The sequence below is a fragment of the Ambystoma mexicanum genome, chromosome 1q, assembly GCF_040938575.1.
Source record: "Ambystoma mexicanum isolate Mex_15411 chromosome 1q, UKY_AmexF1_1, whole genome shotgun sequence".
In the NCBI taxonomy this organism is placed as follows: Eukaryota; Metazoa; Chordata; class Amphibia; order Caudata; family Ambystomatidae; genus Ambystoma; species Ambystoma mexicanum.
This window is the reverse complement of record NC_090922.1, coordinates 142,070,322-142,095,538: the sequence shown is the minus strand read 5'-3', so window position 1 is coordinate 142,095,538 and position 25,217 is coordinate 142,070,322. Positions and strand designations below refer to the sequence as shown.

At 45.2% G+C, this 25,217-nt stretch overlaps 1 protein-coding gene across 2 annotated transcripts in view; it reads right to left on the bottom strand.

Moving 5' to 3' along the window:
• USP10 (ubiquitin specific peptidase 10) overlaps positions 1–25,217 on the bottom strand; it is a 943,776-nt gene that overhangs the window by 482,375 nt on the left and 436,184 nt on the right. For both annotated transcript variants that reach the window (XM_069636257.1, XM_069636260.1), the window contains one exon: positions 3,134–3,225. In XM_069636257.1, the coding sequence (XP_069492358.1) occupies positions 3,134–3,225 (92 nt within the window). The remainder of the gene's footprint in view (positions 1–3,133; positions 3,226–25,217) is intronic.

Sequence of the window (25,217 nt, the reverse complement as noted above, 5' to 3'; positions counted from 1 at the left end):
GGGCAGAGCCTTGAACTAGTAGTGCCGACCATGAACCACAAATAGTAGGGATTTGCAGTGTTTCTTGTGAATGGGGATGTGGAAGGTGTCCTCCAGATCCAATGACGTCAGAAAATCCCCTTGCTCCAGGTGGCTGAGCACGTGTTGCAACGTGACCTTCCGGAACGTTTGGGACTTTGGTACTTGTTGAGGCAACGCAGATCCAGGATTGGCCTCCAACCCAGTTTTCGTGATTCTACCCCTGGATTCCAATCTCCCTTCTGTCCTGTGCCTTTGACATGGTCAACCATGCCATTCTGCTCAATCATCTCCGGGACAACCTTGGTATTAGTGATCAGGCCCTGGCCTGGTTGACCTCCTTTCTCACATACTGACCTTTCCTCTCATCTTTCGCTCTCTTCTTGTGGCGTTTCCCAGGGGTCTAACCTCTCTCCCTGGCTCTTCAATCACTACATGGCAACTCTTGCCCACATCATCGCTGCCTTCTGCTCCAATTTTCAATCTTCTGAGTATGACACTAAGCTCTCTTTCAGGCTCCCCTCAGCCAAGTATTCTTCTTCTCTCATACCAGACTGACTGGCCACAATTCAGGAATGGTAAGCCGCCAATGTCATCTGCCTTAATGCCAGTAAGACTGATATCCTCATTAGAACACCCGCTCCCTCCTTTAATCTCTCTCTGGCTGCCCACTGTGGCATGGGCCCTCTTCCTGCTCCTTCCTGTGAGGCTAAGAACCTTGGTGTCATCTTGGACTCCACCCTCTCCTTCTCTCCTCAAATCTCTGACGTCTTTAATAAGTCAAACTATGAGCTGCACCTATTCAGAGGTATTCTTCCCTTTCTCACTTTCCCCCGGAAGCTCACTGTCTCCAGAGTTCTGGTCATATCTAGGCTGGACTATTGCAACAGCCTCCTTCTAAATCTTCCTGCCTCTAATCTTCGACCTTTACAACTTTTCCAGAACAGGACTGCAAGACTTGTCCTTGTCCTCAAGCCCATGGATCATATCCCTCCAGCTCTAAATATCTCTTCACTGGCTCCCTGTGGCTGCAAGGATCAAGTTCAAGACCCTCTGCATCGTCCACAAGGCTTTCTGGGGCCTGGGACCACTCTACATCCACCTGTCTCTTCAAAAACAACTTCCTTCTCAAGCTCTCCGCACATTCACCTCCAACACTCAGGGTCAGACGCTTCTCCAAGCAGAGAATTGGGGCAGATCTATCTCCTCGGCTGGGGCCTCCCTCTGGAACAGCCTCCCTGGCTCTCTCAAACTTGAGCAGAACTACCTCCGGTTCTGAAAGAAACTTAAGACCTTCCTTTTCGCATCCACTTTCTCTTTTCCTCTCCCCTGCTGATGCACCAGACTGCTCTGTGCACTGGCCACCTGGTCACCCTCTAAACTCGGGCCCAGGTTGCTGCATGTCCAGTTGCCCTTGCAATGCCTCTGGGCTCCCCAACACTTAAGGGTCTGTATCTACAATCCTACAATACCTTCTTACTGCACTTATGAGCCACCCGATGGCTGCACTTTTGAGTTAACTGCGCTCAGTCTTAATAAAATAGTAACTTCTTCATACAAGATGTGTACAACTTTCTATGTATATAGCATATTTGCACTTTATGAATGAGTATGAATGTATTGTGTAGAATAAACCATGTATGTTTGGTAGGTTTATGATATCTTGTACATTGGAATATTTGAGTTTTTTTGCAAGATAGTCAGGGTGCTGCAATAATTGAAAAATAGCGGAATATTGTTTTTCTCCCCGCTAGTATTGTAGACACTAGACATGTGGCATTGGACAAACTATTTATTGAATGAACTGATGCAACACTGACAGAGCATTGATTGTCTCAGACACATGGGATGTTTTGTCTATAGATATTTAGAACGCACACCATTGCAGTTTGTATGGTGTCTAGGTGGTCTCTTGGATCAGAAAGGGAAAGTAAGTGAGGGGAGGCTATGGGGGGGGGGTATAGGAAAGTTGAGGAGTTGTGCTCAACTCGTCTTTTAGAAACGTGAGTAGCTGGCAACTGCGCAGTGCGTTTTGTAGGTGGGTATTTATTTTGTACACTGTAGGCATTTGCTTCCAGGTGGGAGGCCTCAAGTGTTGAATTTGTCAGGACGCTTGGTTGGTAAGGTTTGCAAGTTGTTTCAGGAGATGTAGAGTTCTGAATTGTTTAGATCTAGTGAGAGGGTTTTCTGTAGCTGTTCGTTGGGGTGCCTAGTCAACATATGGCAAGAGAATGGTTGAAATATAAGGTGGTTAGTGTGTTTCTAATGGATAGCTATACGTGAAACTGGGCACGGTATATATATTGTGTACAGTGCAGGACATGAGATTTAGGGGGCGAGCTCTGATGTCGAAAGCTTAAGCATGTTCATACGATATGTGGGATATAAGGTTGTATCCCAGATGTCTATAGCCTGACCATGAATGCTGCAGGATTGGTGGCCAGTTTACAGAGGTAAGGAAAATGAGGCTAGCAAGCTTTATTATCCTGACTTTTTGCTCCGTTTTCTGACTTTCTCACATAGGAGTAACGCTTTCCGTCAGTGCCAGATCATCAGGCTTTTACTGTTGCTGGAAAAATATGTCTGTAGTAAGTTTCAAGGCTGTAATTAATTGGTTAAGCACCAAGACAACTGTAGAGTTGGTATGGACAAGGCAACATGCACAAATTCCAAAGAGTAAATCACTTAAACGCAAGTTGAATGTAGGGTCAAGAGGGAAGGTTGCAATCGGAGTGTTACAAATGGCTTTCATCTTACAGAAAATATTGGATGCAAGAAACTACAAAACAAATGTGTACAGAAAAAAAACTATTGGGATATTGTGATCTTTTAAAGACTTGATAAAAGTAAGTAATGTTTGCGGAAATATTTGAACAATTTGGTGAGTTGTGTTATCGCTTTGTGAAAATAGTACAGCAAGCACATATTGCATTAGACAATATTTTGAAGTACAGAGATTATCAGCAATGCATTATACATTGCTATTTTAGAAACTGCTCACTTTATGAAAACCACATGACAACATTGTGAACTTTTTGTTATGCCTCAAATACTATAAAGATCAATGAATACAATATTTCAGGGCACATTTCAATGGGTCCACAGGGAAGGATACAGCATTGATATAGCACCAGTTTCCTTTGTTGATCAGCCCCCGCGGTTGTAAAGAAACAGGTTTGTGGACTAATTTGATATCCTCCAGCAATTCTGTTGAATTAAAAGAAGAATGTAAGTTTCATTAACTCAATGTACAGAAATTACCACAATAGTAATTATTTCATTTACTGCAGGGATTCTCCACAAATTAACAAAATAAGCTGGAGCTTGAGTGTAGCATCCATGATACATTTTTGTTGATTTAACAATACTAGGAAATGTTAAACATAAAAATCTACTTTCAACCTTTAACCCAATATTACATTAAAGTCTCATCACTGGATCACACGCAATAATACATGGCTACAAGAGTGATTTCCCAAGAGTACGAGACCATAAAGGGACTCCTTTCTAGGGTATGCACTAAATAGGACTAGTTGGAAACTAGTAGGACAGTTCTTGTGTATATGATGTGTATATGATTTGTACTAAACCTAGGGAAACTATTTTATTCATGCATTTTTATTTACTGCCTATGGTTTAAATTAAAACCCTTACAATATCAAGCATTTACAATATTAAGACATTTTAGCACATACATGATAACCATTAAGATAAGTAACATTACTCACACAGTACTATTACAAAGAAGTTTAAAAAATCTTTTACAAACATTTTATTTCACTAAAATCAACTAAACTTCCATGTCTAAAACAAAGCTAGAGTTATTATATATGGAAACGAGTCACTGAACAGCAATATGTGTTTAAAAAAAAAAAATGATTCCTCAGTATATAAAAAGATGAGTAAAATTATGTAAGCAAATCACTGAACAGCAATAGATCAAAGACCAGAGACCTGCGTCAGGCCACAAATTTGTCAGAATTGGACTACAGCTATATAAAGAAATCGACCAGCCTCCCAACATTTGAACCAGAAGATTCTCTCCATCTACCAAAGTGATGTTATGAACACATTTTCCAAAGAACTGGATGCAGCATGCAGTGAGGTCTGTGCTTTTAGTTAAACCCCTGCGAATACATGGAAATTCGGTTGTATTTATAATATTCATGCGAAATGTCATGAAGACATTATGGCCCTCGTGATCAGGAAATTTCTGAGCATACAACTCGGCCACCCCATACTTTGTGTGCCAAGACCACACTCAAATGCAAACGATGTTCCCCAATGGAATTCTGAGTAGCTATCCAATCATTCTGCAGAATTCTCACATATACACGTGTTGGATCTTGAATCAACCAATCTGTACTTACATCATGTTAATGCATTTTACCCATACAATATTCTACAAACTTTTACAGGGTGTCCCTCCACCCAAACTGGTCTTCATTCATTTCCTAGACAGTTGTAAAGGGTTCTGAGGGGGGGGGGGAAATACAATTTTTTGGAGCAATGACAAACAGCACCACTGAATAACAAAGTTACTCACCGTAGTGCCAACCTTACTCCAAAGTCCATAGAGTCTCCTTTCCTCCATACTTTTGGGACATTCCGTCCTGTGGGACGGGAGCACTTTTTGAAGCATCCAAAAATAGTGTCCTTTTATTTTTACACGGGGCCACCACATGTGGCTGTAGCCCCGCCTTCCTGAGCCCAGCCCAGCGCATCACCCTTCAGTCCTGTTCTATCGGCAAAGCCAAAGGACAATTTAGCACATAGAGGAACCATTTCAGAGGGGCGGGCGGGCGGTTAGAGGAAAGGGGGACATGGGTTAGGAGTAAGGTAGTCACTATGGTGAGTAACGTTTTTATGCTCCTACGTCCCGTCCCCTCCATACTTTTGAGATTCCCAAGCACTGAACTATGAAACGGGTGGATTGAAATCGTTGACAGGAAAAGGTTTTTGAGCACTGCCTAGTCGAAATGGGCATCAGCCTGGGAACTGAGATCAAGGCAATAGTGCTTAAAGAAAGCCGAAGGCGAGGTCCATGTAGCTGCTTTGGCAATGGTCTTCCATAGCACAGATTTCTGAAAAGCAACAGCCACTGCTTGCCATCGCATCAGATGTGCCTTAATGCCTTTTGGAGCTTGCAGGTCATGTACCATATAAGCATCCGAGATACACAAAGCAATCCAATGCAAGATGGAAGCCTTGGAGGCAGGGGTTCCTTTCGGATTCCCAAAGGTAACACAGTTGAAGTTGAGGAAGGAAGGAAGCAGAGCACCACCTTGTCCTTCTGAAAAAACAAGAAAGGATGCTCAATAGAGAGGCCTTGCAGCTCACTTATTCTTAACCGCTGTGAAGGAGGCCATTTTCCAACTTGAGTTCTACAGCAGCCACTGCCTCAAAGGGTTTGTGACAGAGCGCCAAGGATCACATTGAGATCCCATTTAGGATGAGGTAGCTTGACCGGAGGAAGATGATTAAGAAGCCCAGTGAAATGTCTCTGATGAAATTTTCTAGAGTGAAAGAGCAATTATCCATGCAAAATTAAGCCCCAATGGCAGAAAAACATGTTTTGCATGTCAAAATGTGGATGCATGTGGCAAATAGATGTGATATGAATGACAGGACAGTCAATAGAAGCTAGGCAATGGTCAAGCTGCTTGGCAAGGCACGAGTGACAGAATTAAAATCATTTGTTTTTGTATTGAGCTCTTGAAGGTTTGCACGTCACCTGAATTATATGCATATTGTCATCCGAGAGACTAAACTGCATTAAGGAATTGAACTCAGGAACAATGCTGCTAAACTGAAGGATTATGGGGATAGATGTCACACATGTTGATTGTTCCGGTGCAGATGATTGAGGATTTGTGGCAACCTGATCTGGTTGCCGATTGACAGGTGCTGAAGTTCTGAGAACCAGAACCTGGCTGGCTACCAATGAGCTATGAGCAGCAGAGTGCAATTGTTGGCACTCCTGAGTTTCCAGAGCAACATTCCCCAAGGAAGATGCACCAAGTCCGCCCCCCTTGAGGCGTAGCACGGAAACTTTTTGTTGGCTGAAGTCACAAACAGGTCCACCGTTGGAAGACCCAACTGCGAGAAAAGGTGGAAAAGAACATTCTCATTGATCTTCCACTCGTGGTTCGCCACAGACTGATGGCTGAGGGAATCTGCTGCAATATTGTTTCTCCCCGGAATGTACCCTGCCCATAGCCAAACATTGTTCTGCACTGACCATTCCAAAATGTGGATGGCTATTCACAAGAGGGGGAGCCCTGGTGCCTCAGTTTGTTCACATAGAACATAGCACCAAATTGTCTGTGCGTAATCTCGTTATCTTGTTGACAATGGAAGGCCGAAATGCTTTCAATGCCAGAAGCACTGTCAAGAACCCTAAGTAATTGATATGAGACAGCCTGTCCTGCGGTGTCCATAGGTCGAAAACCTCCAGATGAACGTAGCCCCCAGCCCAGAAGGTAGTAGTCAGTTATTGTGACTTGCTGTGAAGGCTCCAGAAAGGAGGCTCCCCCACTGGAGGTTGGCGGGAGTTGACCACCATTGGATATCTGCCAGCATAGATGACGTGATTGCCATCATTTGGGAGTCTGTGTCTCAAGCTTGAGACCAATTGCTCCATAGCGTTAGTTGTGTGTGTCTCATCTTTAGCCTCGCCAGAGGAAGAGCCGGAATACAAGGCCATGATGCCCAGAAGCCGTTGAAACCAACAGGCTGACCTGTGGGACGAGCTGAGAAACAGCAAATTACTAAAAAGTATGTAATACTGTCCCGTTAGAAAGATCTTGGCTTTGTTGGTAGCCCAGCGAAAACCTGAGAAAATCTGGCCTTGAGAAACCGTCTCATAACTTTTGCCAGTTTACTGACAGCCCAAGTCGGAACAGTAGTTGGCGAAGGAACGGAAGATGGTTTGCTGCAGTGTGCAGACAGTAACTCCAAAGGAGCCAGTCGCCCAAATCTGGATTCCTTGGAGCCTGAGAAACGCTGCAATGACCGCCATCATTTTCGTAAAGACCAGTGGTGCTGAACTGAGACCAAAGGGGAGGACTCAATATTTGAAATGTTCCGTCCCTAAAGCAAAGCAAAGGCATTTGCAGTGTTAGGGCCATATTAGGATATGCATGTAAGCATCCTGAAGATCTACCACGCTGATCCAATCGCCCTTCAGAAGAGCGGATCTGATCTGGTTGGGTGAAATTATATTTAATTTCTCTTGGGGAAGGGAAAGGTTGAAGTTGGACAGGCCTAGGATAGTGCACAGGCCCAGTCTAGTTGGGTTAGGGCAATGTGAACAGACAGAATAAAATCACTCCCCTCGTTCCGACGGAGTGACATGCTCAACCGACCTGAGGTCAAAGAGCTTCTGCACCTCGGCCCTTAGAGAAGGAGAGCCTGTCTGTTGTAAAGGGGGGGGAATGAGAAGGTGGAGTATCTGGAAGGGGTAGCCGAAAGCCTGCTCAGGCCACAGACACAACCCACTTGTCTGTTATAGTCCTCCATTCCTCCAGAGGAGACAAAATCCGTCCGCCCACTGGAGACTCATCTAAAAGATGAAAAACATAATTTTGTATATTTATCGGAGGCACCTGTAGCCGAAGAGGAGGCTGAGGACTAGGAGAAAAACCATTTGCCTTGTCTCTGCCGGTTGTACCGAGACCCACTGTTGTAACGATCTGCCTGGCGTGATCTTCGTTCCTGAAACCCTCTGAAACCAGAGGATCTTGTTCAGGATTCCGACTGCAGAGTGATTTGAGTTTAAGGCATTGTAGACAGGGCAGGTATTGATGAACCAGACAAAGACTTGACAAAAGCGAGTACGTTGACGGCCTTTAGTTCCTCATCAGTGGAGGATTGTAAAAGGGAGTCGTTTCTTAACTAACTCCATTTCACCAGCGTCGGTATCTTTCATGGATTCACATGCTGTGTATATTTCCCGTCAGGCTGGGAAACCTCGGTAACTTTAATATAGTGGTTTTCCTACGGAAAAACGTTGACACCTTGAGTGTCCTATCAACGTCTTTATGGGTGCTTTAGGCAGCACCAATGGGACGTCCAGTATATATAGTCCTGTCCCTGCGGCTTACCTTCAGAATTTTACCTCTCCAAACCAAGAGGGCAACACAAGAGGATGTTCGCCTGAAGGGGGAGGCTGGGGGTGCATGTGAATCCATGAAAGATAGCAACACTGGAGAAGAACAAGTTACTTAACTTATCTGGTAACGTTCTTTCGATGGGATGTTCCTCCCACGTATTCCTCATCTTATGATATTCGTATCCCAGATTCAGCCGCTTCAGAAAAAATGTTCACCAGGGTGTGCTGTGTTCGAGACCGTGGAGTCGAAGCCCCTCGAGGGCCGCCGTCGGGCGTCGACATCATCCGCTGTATAAAGGGCTCGAGCAGCGGCCGTTACCTCAGTTCTGTTTTTACGGTGTTCATGGTTGATCAGGTCTTAAGTCCTCAGCTCTTAAGGAAGTTAGAGTGCAACTGGCGTAAACTGTACGGAGGGGTAGGATGGGAGGGTCGATGAGGAATACGTGGGAGGAACATCCAATCGAAAGAACGTTACAGTTGGTAAGTAACTTGTTCTTCGAAATGGATTGTGTCCTCCCACGTATTCCTCATCTCATGATAAATTCCCATAGCAGTGGTCATTTTGGAAGTGGGAGTACTAGAAATGTTTATTATGGACTGAATGATGGACAGCTTTTGCAAATAGTCCTCCTTGATATGAGGTAGAGTCCAAGCAGTAATGCTTTACAAAAGGTGTGCATTGACGACCAGGTGGTGGCAACACAAATATCCTGCACCGGGACACCCCTCTGAAAGCTATGGAAGTTGCCATGCCTCTGGTTGAATGAGCCCTTAAACCATCTGGAGCCTCTTTCCCAGCTAGTTTATAGCATTCAGAGATTTCAAGAATTATCCATCTGGATAGAGTTTGTTTAGATACAGCAAGGCCCAATTTGTGCCCAGTATATCCAACAAATAGTTGGCCACATTGTGGGAGATTTGCCAATCTGGAAATGTAGAAACACAGCCCTTTTTGGGTCCAGTCTATACAACCTTTCCTCTTCCTTACTAGCGTGAGGCGGAGGATAAAAGAAAGGTAAGACTTTTTTGTGACAGATGAAAATCAGACACTATTTTAGGCAAGAAAGATGGTTCGACTTTTAGAATAACCTTGTCCCTATGGAAAATGGTGTGAGGCGGATAACAAGACATTGCCTGCAACTCAATTACCCTGCGGGCTGATGTTATAGCCACTAACCGAATTGTCTGAAGAGTGAGCAGTCTTAATAGACAAGAATGTAAAGGTTCGAAAGGAGCACACGAGAAATTTTAAGACTAGATTTAAATCCCAGATGGGCACCTGAAAAGGTGTCGGAGGGTATATAGATTTGTCAGCCCTTTCAAGAATTGAATGACAAAAGGCATTTTAAAATAGGACACCTCTTCCGAGGAGCGCTTAAAGATAAATAGCGCTGCCTTTTATAGCTCCAACAAGGAGGCCCAAATTGGCTAAGTGTAAGAGAAATGAAAGTACTGTTGGAGTATTACAAAGAAATGGATCCACATTCTTATCCCTGCACCAGTTACTGAACTTGGTCCAATTACACCGATACAGGGATACAGGGATTTTGTTGCTGGCCTTCTGGCCGAAAGCAAGATCTCCATTACGTCATCCGGGAGGTCCCAATCCTAATATCTTAGCCTCTCAGAAACCATGCGTGAAGGCTGAGTGTCTTGACCTCTGGATGGAGAACCCAACCTTTCTCTTGCGAGAGAAGATCCTCTCTTTGTGGAAGACAAATTGGAGGGCAGATGGACATGTCCATAAGGTCCGGGTACCACGTCCTCCTGACCCAATCCGGGGCAATTAGGATCATGGTTTTCCTGAACTTTCTCAACCTCCCGATTACCCGAGGAATCACAGGGACTGGAGGAAACGCGTCAAGGAGTGAAAATACCCAATCCGTAACAAACGCGTCCCCTAGAGCTCGTATTGGGGGGAAATTCCCTTGAGCAATACAGTTCACACTTCCGGTTGGCCCCAGTCGCGAACAGATCCACTTGAGGGGTTTCCCAAAGGGCAAAGATCTCTTGAAGGACTTCCTGAGCTAGTTCCCATTCGTGGGATACTGTGCTCTGCCTGCTCAGAGCATCTGCCGCCTTGTTTAGCTCTCCGGCGAGGTGAACTTCCGATAGAGAGATACCTTCTTGCATTGCACAGAACCAGAGCTGCATTGCCTCTCTGCACAGTGGAAGTGATCCTATGCCTCCTCTTTTGTTGAGGTAGTACATGGCCACTGTGTTGTCCGTCATTATCAGGACATTCTTTCCCTGTACAGAGGGCAGAAAAGCCTTCAGCGCTAGTCTGATTGCTCTCAGCTCCAAAAGGATGATGTGTAGTTTGGACTCTGATGGAGACCAGCGTCCGCTGATTGTCAGATTGTTGGTGTGGGCTCCCAAACCCGTGAGTGAGGCGTCCGTCACTACCGTTATCTCCGGCCATGGTTGCCAAAAAGGTTCCACCTTGAGGATATTCTCCTTGCAAGCCCACCATAGGAGATCTTGAGCCACCTTGGTCGGGACTCGTAGAAGGTCTGACATCTCCCCTGAAAACTGGAACCATTGAGTCCTGAGGTCCCACTGAAGGGATCTCATCCTATATCTGGCCTCTGGCACCAGATAAATGCAGGATGCCATGAGGCCTAGCGACCTTAGAAAGTCGAAAGCCGGTAGATGTAGGGCATTTTGAAACTTCATTACCATCTGCAAAATGTGGTGAACGCTCTCCTCGGGAGCCGAGGCTTTCCCTGAGGAAGTGTCCACGATCGCTCCGATGAATTGGAGTTTTTGGCTTGGAATCATTTGTGACTTCTTGTAATTTTAGGGAGAAGCCCAGACTGTGTAAGAAGTGGAAGGTCAAAGCCAGATGTTCCTGGGCTCGTTCAGATGAACTCGCCCTGATTAGCCAATCGTCCAGATAAGGGTAGACGTGAATCCCCCTTCTTCTGATACTCACTGCCACCACCGCCATCAGTTTGGTGAAAACCCTCGGGCGGAGGTCAGCCCAAATGGTAGAAACCGAAACGGATAATGAGAACCACCAATTACGAACCTCAGGTACTTTCTGTGCTTGAGATGGATTGGCACATGAAAGTAAGCATCCTGAAGGTCCAATGAAAACCAGCCAGTCATGAAGCTGAAGAGCCTGAAGGATCTGAGAAAGGGTCACCATCTTGAACATGTCCTTCCTGAGGAACTTGTTCAAGCTTCTCAAGTCCAAGATGGGTCTCAATTATCTGTCCTTTTTGGAGATGAGAAAATAGGGGAGTACCAACCCTTGTTCCTCTCCACTACAGGTACATGTTCTATTGCACCTTTCTCTAGCAGGGTTAAAATCTCCTGCACAAGGAGCAGGTCTGGAATTTTTACAGAGTTGGCTCCCGGTGGATGATCTTGAGGTCTTTGATGAAAAGGAAGACAGTAACCATGGGTCACTATCTCTAGTAACAATGGTCTACAGGAAGCCTACAGATGTTAATAGCTTATTCTTCACGAGTCACCATCCTCAACATTTGAAAAATAACTTGCCCTTGAGCCAATTACAAAGAATTAAACGGATTGTCTCAAAAGAGGATAACTACTTGAAAGCAGAAAAAGACCTGATGTCACGATTTGAGGAGAGAGGATTTCCTCAAAATTTACTCACAGAAGTGAAAGAAAAATGTCAACTCAAAAAGAGATCGGATTTGCTCACTCAAAAGACCAAAGAAGAGAAGGACAATCCTCCATTGATTTACTTGTCACAGTATTCCACCAAAAGTACACAAATCAAAAGGATACTACATAAGAATTGGAAGATCACCAGGTTGGATCCCCAACTTAGCAGTTTGTTCCCACAACCGCCATTAATGGCCTACACCAGAGGGAGAAACCTACGAGACTCACTGGTCAAAGCAGAGAGGGTGAATATAATACAACAACGACTTTTGCTCAAGACAAAGAAAGGAACATTTCCTTGTCTAAATTGCAGCCAATGTAACACTGTCCAAAAAGGGCCAGTAATTAGACACCCATACACAGGTCAGAAGATCAATCTACAACATTTTGCTACCTGCGACAACAAATGTGTAATTTATGGACTGATATGCCCATGTGGCAAGTATTATGTTGGCCAAACATTGAGACGTGTAAAGGACCGTATTTCGGAACACAAGTCCACATAAGAACAGGAAATTTAAAGTCACCAGTTACCAGACATTTCAGGGAACAAACACACAGTTTCACAATTAAAATTTGTAGTTCTGGAAACGATAACACGACCAGCTAGAGGAGGCAACTTACAACAAATTTTTATCTCGTAGAGAGATGTTTTGGGTGCACAAATTGGACTCCCTAGAGCCTAGAGGGATGAATGAGGAGTACTCTGAGTGTTTTCTTGTAAAAAGTACTAAACAGTAGTGATGTGATTATTTTCTACACAAAGAAACACGAGTATGGAAAATTCACAGTTATTCTCAAATTGTGTTTAAACTCTTTCTGTTTTATAGTTGCCATATGTGTATGACCACATTTATATGAAAAACACCCTCAATAGGATCTGCACTGTACACGTATCAATGTGACTAATTGTGGATAATTATCTGTTTCCTACTTACTTTTGTGGAATGATGGCAAGACAATCTATAAACAATTCCTTTGTCCTTACCCACTCAGATTAATATGATTCACTTTCCAAAATGTAACTCTTAGTGATCCCATGGCGACACATTTAAGCATCACCAAATGAATAAGATGGGCTTAATTTGCATAAATCCCTCTGGCCTAAATAGACCGTGAATTAAGTGAAACAGTTTACTTCATTTGTGAGCTAAATAAAGGCTACACATATAGATCAGAAAATTAAGGACCACAACTCCCAGAAGTCAGTCTGGCTAAAAATAGCGGTTTAGTTTCACTCGTGACCTGAGTAAATAACAGCACCAAGAAGACTCCAAGAGAGATAAATAGGACATCTGTTATGCATTTTTATAAACTAGATGGGTATGACAATTCCCAGAAATCAACAGGGCTATAATCAGCACAAAGAATAATTGAAGCGTGCTGCTTCACTTGTAAGTCGTTATGACGACACACAGATAAAAGCACACAACCAATATGACCTTTGTTGTATAATAATGAATTTATACAGTCGGCGTGATCTCGCATATGAGCTCGCCAACACTACGATTCCCAGAAGTCTAAATCACCTGACCTTGACAGACACATGACTGAATGTCACATGACATCAATCAGTAGTAGTGGATCTAAGTAACGCACGGTTTACACAGATTTGTGTGCAGAGACTGCAGGTTTCAGGTTATGGAGTGAATGAATATTACCAGCAAGGTAAGAAAGGCATGGGGGAATCTACATAATGACCGTGAGTGAACTGAAAATTAGACATACTGACAGAACGTTTTTTCACGTAGTTTTTTCCTGTAACGTTGAGGACAGAACCACGAGGTGCTCACTGTTGCAGTAGCACTAACAGGACACACAGGTAACACATTCACCTTTTGCTAAGGAATTACGCTATATTTCTAGTAAAATGTGTGATTAGATTTTGACACATTATTTCAACACAAACAGAATGAAAACTGGGCAGATGCCACGGATGCCAACAATTAATGGTTCACCTTTGAATTTCGAAATACAAAAGACATGACCAGGAAATACAGGTACGAACAGTGCTTCTTTCCGGGCTGATAATATATCGAACATTTGAGTGCAACTAATAGCTAACACACACATTACTGTTATTTACAGCTCCTCTTTAAACTACACCATTAGATGACGTTTGCCATCATTCCACAACAAGAAGGGGTGTTTGAAGTCGTAAAGACACAGAGAAAAAAGAAACCAAATGAATATATTGTTGCTTTAACTGTTGACTTTGAATTATGATAATGACAAAGAAGTATTGAGTTTAAAAAGGAAAAGTTATTGCTCCTGAAGAAGAGAGGCACACTCTCGAAACGCGTAGAGCTCTGAATCAAGAATGTTTTTCTATTTTCTTGAATGTTATATATTTCTTTGAGTGAATTGAACTCAAACATTTGTTAACACATGGTATTAAAATACTATTATTTTGGTACAAACATTTCCTTAAAAATGTTTGTATACATTGAAATAAGCTGGTTCACTAAATGTTCATACTTAATATTTTCGCAAAGCCAGTAGACTGAGTAGTTAAATATCAGTAAAAGATTGACATAAAATTATATGTTGTTTGGATACTGCAATCCAATATTTAGAGGTGTGCAGGGGACGGGAGTTCCTATTATCAATAGGAACACCATTTTTTTCCACTTCACTATCTCTAGTACCCAGGCATCTGACGTAATGCCCCGCCATTCGTCCAGATACTGAGTGATTCTGCCTCCCACCGGGGTTTTGTGGGTTAAGTCCTCAAAGTGGCTTTGCAGCGGCTGCAGTAGCAGCAGCAGCAGCTGAGGAGGTAGTAGCCGCTGCTGTGGCTGATCTAGCACCTCTCCCTTTTCCACCACAAAAGGGTTTTTTCTGTTGGCCTTTCTGACTGGCCTGCCCCCTCCCTTTTCCAAAAGAGGAATAGAAGCGAAATGGGTGACTCTTCCAGGAAGATGAGCCTACGTAAGAGTGTTGTTGAGGTTGCCTTATAGCGTCGCAGTGATTTTGCTGCCGCTTTCGAGGTCTGCAGCTTCTCCAAGCTCTTGTCCCCATTGCTGCCAAACAACCTCAAGGCGTCAAAAGGCATATTTAGTAATCTAGACTGCACATCAGGTGCAAACCAGATTTCCTTAGCCATGCAAATCTGGGCAAGACCGTGCTAGATGTCATGGACCTGCTTATACTATCAGCAGGGTCCAATCCTGACTGAAGGCATATAAGTAAATCTTGCTAATGTGCAAGTGACAGTCGATTTCAGGGCCATGCTGCCCGAAGAAAAAGCTTTCCGGGCCCATGCATCAACTTTTTTATCGTCACTGTCTCGTGGTATTGATGGGTAAACTGATTGCCCAGTGGAGGTTGCAGCTTGCACCACTACACTTTCAGGAGATGGATGTTTGGATAAATATTCTGGATCTGATTAAGCTGGCCTATATTTTGGTACCAGTTTCTTATTTACTGCTGCAATCGAATCAGGAGTGTGCCAATTTACCATTACCCTTTTTTGCAGTGCTTTATGGAATGTGAGAACAGGATCTTTTAAAGGACCATCATTCAGGAGGTCAGTCATGTCATCCTGGTCAAAATCTGGGGAAGCTGCTTTTCAACCCATAAAATAAATGACCCTTCCCATAAGGTTCCTATAATTGGGATCAGCATGATCTCTAGGATATGGCCTTTCAAAATCCACTTGAGGTGAAGTGTGTAGGCCACTGGCATTTTGGAGACGGTCAAAGGTCTGTTATTTTAGACTGTGGTCCACTAGTTCTTCAGGAACCTCTCTGGCTCCAAATCCAACTCCGGCTGGAGTAACATCCTCTTCAGAGGAATGTTCTTCATATATAGATGCCATGGATCTAAAAAATTCCTGTCTAGGTTGAGGGTGGAAAGTCTTTTCAGGCAAAGAAGGTGGAATTTGCCTAGGTATGGACAATGGCGTTGAAGGCCTCGATAAAGGTGTTGAAGTCGTCGATGGGGGGTAGACGTTGGCTTCGACTGTGTCAAAGGAGGCTTCGATGCTGTCGAAGGAGGCTTCGATACAGCTAAAAGGTGTCAACGGTATCTTTGTCAGCGGTCTCGACGCTATGGTAGTCGACGGTGTCTGGCTTCGACGCTGATTCCGCTAGCCCCAATTTATGCACCGGAGGCTTAGATTTAGCGCGAGGCGTCGGGGAACTTTCCATTTAAGATACACTCTACTCTTTTTCAACCCTTGTGTGTTTAGATCTTGATTTTCCTCTGTCACTTTTAGAGTGAGTAGAGGCATGATCACCTTGCGGCAACTTCGAAGGAGTCCAGGCCGCTTTCTCAAAAATTGTAAGCATCAAAGCCCTGAAGGCCTCCCATTTTTCTGGGGAATCGTGCTTTGAAGGGTAAGTTACTCTCCTCTCAGAAGAGGACGAGGAGGAAAAAGACATATGATGTTGCTTTTTTGACTTTTTAGTCGAAGACGAGGAAGATTTCCTCGAGTGACCCTCTGATCTCGACCTCCTCGACTCGCGACGAGATTTTCTACTGGATTCGTCCAAATCCTTTTGTCTTTTCGAAGACTTCTATTTCTCCTCCCCCACAGCCAGCTTACCTCTGCGTTCCCCAAGAGCCTTATTTGACATGGCCTGACAGGACCCACACTCATCAACTCGATGGTCTGGGCTGAGGCACCAGAGGCAATTCCGATGGGGGTCGGTATCTTCCTGCCACACTTCACAAATTTTTTTAACCCTGTCGTGGGTGTGGAGGGAGTTGAAGACGAGGACATCGTCGAAGAAATTCTTGATGCGTCGTTCGTAACACGAAGCAGTTGCATCAGAAAAACGGAACTGAGGTAACGGGCGCTGCTCGAGCCCTTTATACAACGGATGTTGTGGATGCCCAATGGCGGCCCTCGAGTGACTTTGACTCTGCGGCCTCGAACACAGCACCCCCTGGTGGAAAAAAAAATTCCAAAGCAGCTGAAGCTTGGGTACGAATATCATAAGATGAGGAATACGTGGGAGGACACAATCCATTCGAAATAGAGTTACAGGTAAGAAACTACTCCCTTCTCCAGCATTGGATCTTTCATGGAGTCACATGCTATGAATAGACTACGTAGCAGTAACAAGACCTGGTGGTGCACAACAGGCAAACATAACTTAAAAAAAAGGTAATATAAACCACCATCACAGAAAGATAAACCGTCAGTTAAATGGATAGTGAACATATGAGCAAAAGTCTAATCCCGGAAGCTGCGGCTTACCTTACTGGAATGAGCGTTGAAGCACAGCACGCCCAACCTGCACATCCTCCGCTTGGTGCTGATGCAGGTATTAGTGTTTGGTGAACGTGTGCGGCACCGCCCAAGTCGCCTGGCAAATGGCACTGGGCGGTATGCCTGCCCAAAGTGCCGCCGCCGATGCTTGTAGAATGACACCTTGGAGTTGACTGTAGAGGCTTATTGGCTCCGTTGTGGCAGAATGTTATCATAGACACACATCTTGAAATGCCTTGGTTCGAAATCGGCTTCTTGTTGGAGGGGCCGAAAGCCACAAACAGTTGCTGAAAAGTCCTGAATGACTTAGTCCTGTCTAGATATTACTTTAAAGCCCTCTTGACATCCAAATAATGCAACGCTTTCTCCGCTGGAGTGGAAGCCTTAGGGAAAAACATCAGCAAAGCTATTGTCGCATTTATTTGAAAGTCTGACAGAACTTTAGGAATAAAATGGGGATTCGTAGAGAGGAGAACCTTGTCCTTCATGAAACGCAGGTATTGTTACGACAGGCCTTTGGAGCGGATCATTGTGGCACTGTTGGCGGCTTCAGCCTAAGATGAGGATTTGTACCTCCAACATGGCGCCTGTGACAAGGAGGAATGGTGTAGTTCCTCGGACGGAGCGACGCCCCTCCTCTCTACCCGGAAATAGTACTTGGTTCCATGGCTCCCGAACAACAGTGCGTTGCTACTGTCTTCAGAGACTCTGCTCTGTGAGTTACCGTCTTTAGCATTGCAAACCTTGTCCGACTTGCTTTCAGACTTCTAACCCTCATCTCTTCTGTCCACATTTCCGTTTAGGGAGGTGCCGTCCCACTATCCGTATTCATCAGCTCTGCAGTCCTCCGTCTACCAGAAGCGGGTCGGATTCTCATCAGATCCCATAAGCAGCTATACCTTACCTGGCCACAAGTCCTTTTTCGGGTCTCCTCTTCCTCCCTTCGTTTTTTGTTTCAATCTCTTGTATTATTACCCCCAGAGTAAAGTTCTTACCGGTTACTTCCCGACTTCACTCTCCAAATCCTGCCGCGACTCTCCGGAACTTCATATTCAAGTTCCCATTCTCACACCAGCATCAGTAGGTGCTCCCTCAGACATACGCCATTCTTCCATCTTTTCCATTCTATTCCATTACTAATTCTTTTCCTTTTATTTACTTGGTTACTTTCTTTTCGTAAGATTGGGCATTCTTCATGAATCTAAGATAACTCCTCCTACTAGCCTTTCATGACTACAAACCAGGTATATTTACACATCTTGAGATCAATCAGGAAGATCCCTATAACTACCTTCGCTAACCCTTTCTTTCCATCTCCAGTTTGCCACACGAATAAACATCCCGAGAATACCCAACTCCTTACTTACCTACAAGAGCGTCACAACGCACGACGATTAGAAGCCGATACAGATCCTCCTTCAGCGCTCTCCAACTACAGCCGGGTTTTCTTCCACGTGAGGGTTTCCCTTGAGCTTCCTTTCGGTGCCTGTGTTTGAAGGCGCTGGAAGATTGATTCAGGTGGACTTCTCCAATCCTCGCTCCCGTTCGAAGAGCAGGTAGGAAAGTGTTTTCTTGTTGTCTGCGGGATTGATTTGTGGAGTCCCTCCAGAGGTAAAACAAAGGGTACCAGTAACAGGTATGGAGGTTATGAGGGCCGCGAGCACCAAGTCTTAGTTCTTACCTGTAACTGTATTTCTCCAGCATTGCTATCTTTCATAGATTCACATACTTGAATATTCCCCGTCAGACTGGGAATCCTCGGTGATAAAAATAATGATTAAACATTTTTAATATACATCCATTATTCCTTGGAGAATGCATGTAATACCCCCATTGTGGCCTATGAGCCATTCTATTGTGTAGTCCCTCCACCTCACTTTGGTCCTTTATGGCCCCAACCAATGAGGTGGTAGGGCTTAAGCTCTGTCCCAGTCGGCCATCTTCAGATTTTGAACCGTAGGAACTACAGTATGATGGGTGCTGAGCATAGGAGCAGCCCCTCAGGGGAGGCGGGTGGGCGCATGTGAATCTATGAAAGATACCAATGCTGGAGAAGAACAAGTTACTTACCAACTGTAACATTCTTTCGACTGGATGTTCCTCCCACGTATTCCTCATCTTGTGATAATTCGTTATCTCCAGCTTCGCTGCTTCGGAAAAAATAATTCTCGGCAGAGGGCGCTGTGCTCGAGGTCGTGGCGTTGATTGTCCCTTGACGTACTCCGTACTCTGTCGACGTCACCGATGGTATAAATAGCTCGAGCCACGCCGGTTGCTTCAGTTCTGTTTTTTCGATGAAATATATATAGGAGGAACACCCAGGCGTGCCCCATGACCGATACATTCTTCGTGAGAGGAAAGTGTAAGAAAACGTAAACTGTACTGTGGGGTAGGATCGATGAGGAAAACATGGGAGGAACATCCAGTCGAAAGAACGTTACAGTTGGTAACTTGTTCTTCGAATGGATTGTGTCCTCCCACGTATTCCTCATCTTGTGATAGGCTCCCATAGCAGTATCAATTTTTGGAGACGGGAGTACTAATTTCAGTTTTCGTGGACAGAATGCAGAACTGCCTTGGCAAATAAACCCTCGTTAGAGGAGGCAGTATCCAAACAATGTTTAACAAAAGTATGCACTGTTTTCCAGGTTGCAGCTGCACAAATATCTGCTGCTGGGACTCCCGTCTTTAGAGCCGCAGAAGTAGCCATTCCCCTTGTAGAATGGGCACGAAGCCCATCTGGTGGTTCTTTTCCCGCTAATCTGTAGCATTCAACTATGGCTAATATGATCCAGCGGGAAATAGTCAGTTTTGTTACAGATAAGCCTAATTTATGACCAGTATAACCCACGAATAGTTGATCATCTTGTCTCAATTTAGCCATCCTTGAGATGTAAAAACTAAGAGCCCTCTTGGGATCTAATCTGTGTAATCTTTCCTCTTCTTTGCCCAGATGGGGAGGAGGATAAAAGGTTGGTAGTATTATTTTTTGTGACAAATGGAAGTCCGAGACTACTTTTGGCAAGAACGAAGGTTTAACTTTAAGGTTATCCTTATGAAAAATAGTATTTGGTGGTTTGCATGAGGGAGCCTGAAGTTCGCTAACCCTGCGGGCTGATAGGGCCACAAGAAGGACAGTTTTTAGAGTCAAAAGCCTCAATGGACAGGAGTGCAGAGGCTCAAAAGGTATGCAAGTCAAGAATTCTAATACTAAATTTAAGTCCCAAGTTGGTACATGAAAAGGTACTGGAGGGTATACATTAGTAAGTCCTTTTAAGAATTAAATTATTAACGGTATTTTGAAATATGAAACCTCTTCCAAGGAGCGCTTGAAAATGGACAGCGCAGCAAGGTATCCTTTGATTGTTCCTATCTGGACCCCCAGATTAGCTAGATGTAGTAGAAAAGGAAACACCATTGGGGTGCCACACTGAAAAGGGTCCACATCCTTGTCCTTGCCCCAGTTACTAAACCTGTTCCAGCAACATCGGTACAAAGATTTTGTTGCTGGTCTTCTGGCCGAAAGCAAGATTTCCATTACATCATCCGGAAGATCCCAATCCTTGTATCACAACCTCTCAGAAACCACGCGTGAAGGTTGAGTGTCTTGACCTCTGGATGGAGAACCCGACCTTCCTCTTGCGAGAGAAGATCCTCTCTTTGCGGAAGACGTATTGGAGGGCAGATGGACATGTCCAGAAGGTCCGGGTACCACGTCCTCCTGGCCCAATCCGGGACAATTAGGATCATGGTTTTCCTGAACTTTCTCAACCTCCTGATTACTTTAGGAATCACAGGGACTGGGGGAAACGCGTACAGCAGTGGAAACTACCACTCCACTACGAATGCGTCTCCCACAGCTCCTCTTTGAGGAAATTCCCTTGAGCAGTACTGATCGCACTTCCGGTTGATCACGGTGGCAAACAGATCCACTTGAGGGGTTCCTCAAAGGGCGAAGAACTCCAGAAGGACTTCCTGAGCCAGCTCCCACTCGTGAGAGACCATGCTCTGCTTGCTCAGAGCGTCTGCCACCGTGTTCTTCTCTCCCGCTAGGTGAATTGCCGATAGAGAGATTCCTTCTCGTATTGCCCAGAACCAGTGCTGCATTGCCTCTCTGCACAGTGGCAGTGACCCTACTCCTCTTCTGTTGAGGTAGTACATGGCCACCGTGTTGTCCGTCATTATCAGGACATTCTTTCCCTGTGCAGAGGGCAGAAAGGCCTTCAGAGCTAGTCTGATTGCCCTCAGCTCCAACAGGTTGATGTGTAGTTTGGACTCCGATGGAGACCAACGACTGCTGATTGTCAGATCGTTGGTGTGAGCTCCCCACCCATGAGTGAGGCGTCCGTCACTACCGTTATCTCCGGCCATTGTTGCCAAAAAGACTCTCCGCTGAGAATTTTGTCGTTGCAAGCCCACCATAGAAGTTCCTGAGCAACTGCGCGCGGTACTTGCAGAAGATCCGACATATTCCCTGTGACCACTGAGGTCTGAGTGCCCATTGTAGGGATCTCATTCTCAACCTGGCCTCTGGTACTAGGAAAATGCAGGATGCTATGAGGCCGAGCAACCTGAGAAAATCGAAGGCCGGTAGACTTTGGGCATTCTGAAACTTCGTTACCATCTGCTGGATGTGGAGAGCTCTCACTTCGGGAGGCGAGGCTTTTCACGATGAAGTGTCCAAGACTGCTCCGATAAACTGAGCTTCTGGGATGGTATCATATGGGACTTCTTGAAATTGAGGGAGAAGCCCAATTTGTGGAGGAAGTGGCAGGTGATCGAAAGATGTTCCTGAGCTTGTTCTGGAGAACTTGCTCTGATCAACCAGTCGTCCAGGTAGGGATATATGTGAATACCTCCTCTCCTGAGACTTGCTGCCACAACCGCCAACAGTTTGGTGAAAACCCTCGGGGCGGAGGTCAACCCGAATGGCAGAACTCAAAACGGATAATGAGAATTGCCAATCGCGAACCTCAGGTACTTTCTGTGCTTTGGATGGATTGGCACATGAAAGTAAGCATCCTAAAGGTCCAATGATACCAACCAATCTTGGAGTTGGAGAGCCTGAAGGATCTGAGAAAGAGTCACCATCCTGAACTTGTCCTTCCTGAGGAACTTGTTCAAGTTTCTCAAGTCCAAGATGGGTCTCAGTCCTCCGTCCTTTTTTGGGATGAGAAAATATGGGGAGTACCAACCCGTGTCCCTCTCCGCTACAGGTACCAGTTCTATGGCATCTTTCTCTAGCAGGGTTAAAATTTCCTGCAACAGGAGCGGATCCGGAATTTTGGCAGAGTTGGCTCCCGGTGGATGATTCTGAGGCCTTTTTAGAAAGGGGAGACAGTAACCTTGGGCTACTGTTTCCAGTGCCCAAGCATCTGAGGTAATGCCCCGCCATTCCTTCAGATGTTGAGAGATCCTGCCTCCCACTGGTGTTTTGTGTAACAAGGTCTCAGAGGGATTTGGAGGCAGCTGCAGGAGTGGCTGAGGATACAGATGCCGCTCCTGAGGCTGATTTTGCACCTCTTCCTTGTGCTCCATGAGGGAAGTTTCTTTTGCCCCTTTGAGAAGCCCGTCTTCTTCCTCTACCAAAAGAGGAGTAGTATCGAAAAGAACGACCTCTCCAGGAAGATGAGCCGGAATAGGGTTTTAGAGGCTGGCGCAAAGAGGCGCTAGGTGATTTAGCTGCCGCTTTTGAGGTCTGAAGTTTTTCTAGGCTTTCATCAGCCTTTCTGCCAAAGAGCCTCGACCCATCAAAGGGCATGTTGAGAAGTCTGCACCTCAACCACGCAAATCTGCGTAGCACAACGCTTGCAGCCATGGATCTGCTGATACTATCAGCAGTATCCAGTCCAGACTGGAGACATTCCCCCCCATTGCCTCCTTCCCGTCTGACTATATTCAGGCAGCCTTCCCTTTCCTCGCCTTCCGGAATATGATTAGCCGCCGCAGAAATACAGTCCCACAGGGTATGGGTAAACCTAGCTAGGGTACAGGTGACATTTGCCGACTTAAGTGCCAGACTGCCTGACGTGAAAACTTTACGTGCCCAGGCATCAATTTTAATACCTCTCTATCTGGAGGGATAGTTGGATAAGCAGTTTGTTTTGAAGTAGATGCTACCTGAATGACTAAACTCTCTGGAGTCGGATGTTTATTCAAATATTCAGGATCCGTTCCAGCCGGTCTATATTTTCTTGGAAAAGTGCTATCTGCAGCAGCAATAGTTTCTGGCTTCTCCCAGTTTTTCTCCACAGTCCTTTGGAGGGCTTTGTGGAAAGGGAGAACAGGATCTTTCTGAGGTCCCTTGACGATTATAGCAGTCATGTCATCTTGTTCAAAAATGGGTGAAATTACCCCAACCCATATATTCAACTACCCTGGTCATAAGACCCCTGTACCCAGCATCTGCATGCTCTGCAGGATCAGGTTTGGAGAACTAATTCTGGGGATGTGTCAACTCCACTGGCAGAATGTAGAGTATCACTCAGGTCTCTCATTCTAGATTCCTGGTCAATAAGTTCCTCAGGAACTTGTCTTGTACCATAAGTAACTCCCAAAGGAGTAACCTCGACTTCTTCTGAAGCAGACACTACATAGATTGCTGACATAGATTTGAAAAAGTCTGACCTGGGCAAAGGAGTGAATCTCCTTTCTTCCTCTTCCATCTGCTTCGAAGGAATTGGCAAATCCTTCGAAGTTGTCGAAGGGGTCTTCGAAGATGACTTCAATAATGGCGTCGAGGATGTTTTTGGCTTTGGAGTCGAAATTATCGACGTCGAGGGCGTCGACGAAGTTGTCGAAGTCTTCGACGACTTGTGTTTCTTGTATGGCACTGGAGAAGTGCTCGACTCTCGAAGAGTCGTCAACGGTTTTACGTCGACTCGAGGTTTTTTGGATTCCTTGATGCTACCAGTCTTTGCCATGGTAGCCTTGGACTTCCCTTTGTCGTCCAATGGAGCGACTTTAGGGGTATGGCTTTTTCGAGGGGGTGGGGCCGCATTCTCGAAAACCTCCATCTTTTTGCGGAATTCTTCCCACTTACTGGGAGAATCTGATTTAGTCGGACAAAGAATTTCTTCGGTCGACTCTGAAGAAGAAGATGGTGATGAGGGAGATCTAGGTCTCCTCTTAATTTTTTTTGAGGCCTCCCTCCCCACCGACAGTTTACCTCTCCACTCACGAAGAGCTTTTTCGGTCATAGATTGGCAGGACCCGCAGTCGTTGGTTCGGTGACTGGAACCAAGACACCAGAGACTAATCCGGTGGGGATCGGTGATCGACATCTCAGATCCAAAATCTGCACATTTCTTGAACCCAGTCCTGGGTGTCAAAGGTGTCGAAGATGACATTTTCTTCACAGAAAATAGAAGTGCGCCGTTCTCGATCGCGAAGCGATCGGAAAAACGAAACTGAAGCAACGGGCGCGGCTCGAGCTATTTATACCATCGGTGACGTCGACAGAGTACGGAGTACGTCGAGGGACAATCGACGCACGACCTCGAGCACAGCGCCCTCTGCCGAGAATTTTGTTTTCTGAAGCAGCAAAGCTGGAGATAACGAATTATCACAAGATGAGGAATTCGTGGGAGGACACAATCCATTCGAAAATACAGTTACAGGTAAGTAACAGACTTCTCCAGTATTGGATCTTTCATAGATTCAGATGCTTGAATAGAATACCAAGCAGTTAAAACATTCCACCATCATATATATATACATATATAAGCATAAATGCAGAAAAAACATTTCTGCCAAATCTTTACCATACAGCAACACAATGGTTCCATCCTCAGGGAAAGGTGGGAAAAGAGACTGGTCCTACCTTATGTAAAAAGGTGGCGGAGCAATGCCTGTCCAACTGCAGATTCTTTGTTGGTATCCTCAGCCAGGCAGTAGTGTTTAGCGAACGTGTGCAGGGTGCTCCAGGTAGCGGCACTACATATGTCCTTCAACGCTACCCCTGCGTGAAACGCTACTGAAGCCGCTCTCCCTCTGGTGGAGTGCGCTGAAGGAGGCCTGGTGAGGGGGTCGCACTTCGTTTGATGACAGTGGGTGATATAGAGGGACCCAACGTGCCAGACCTTGTTTGGAGATATGCTGACCTTTTATGCGACCAGCCTGTTAGAGGAGTGGAACTCAGTCTTCTAAGTAGAATTTCCAAACTCTAGCCACAGCTAGAGAATGAAATGCTCTTTCTGCTTTCGAGGTATGGTTCTGAAAGAAAGACGGTAG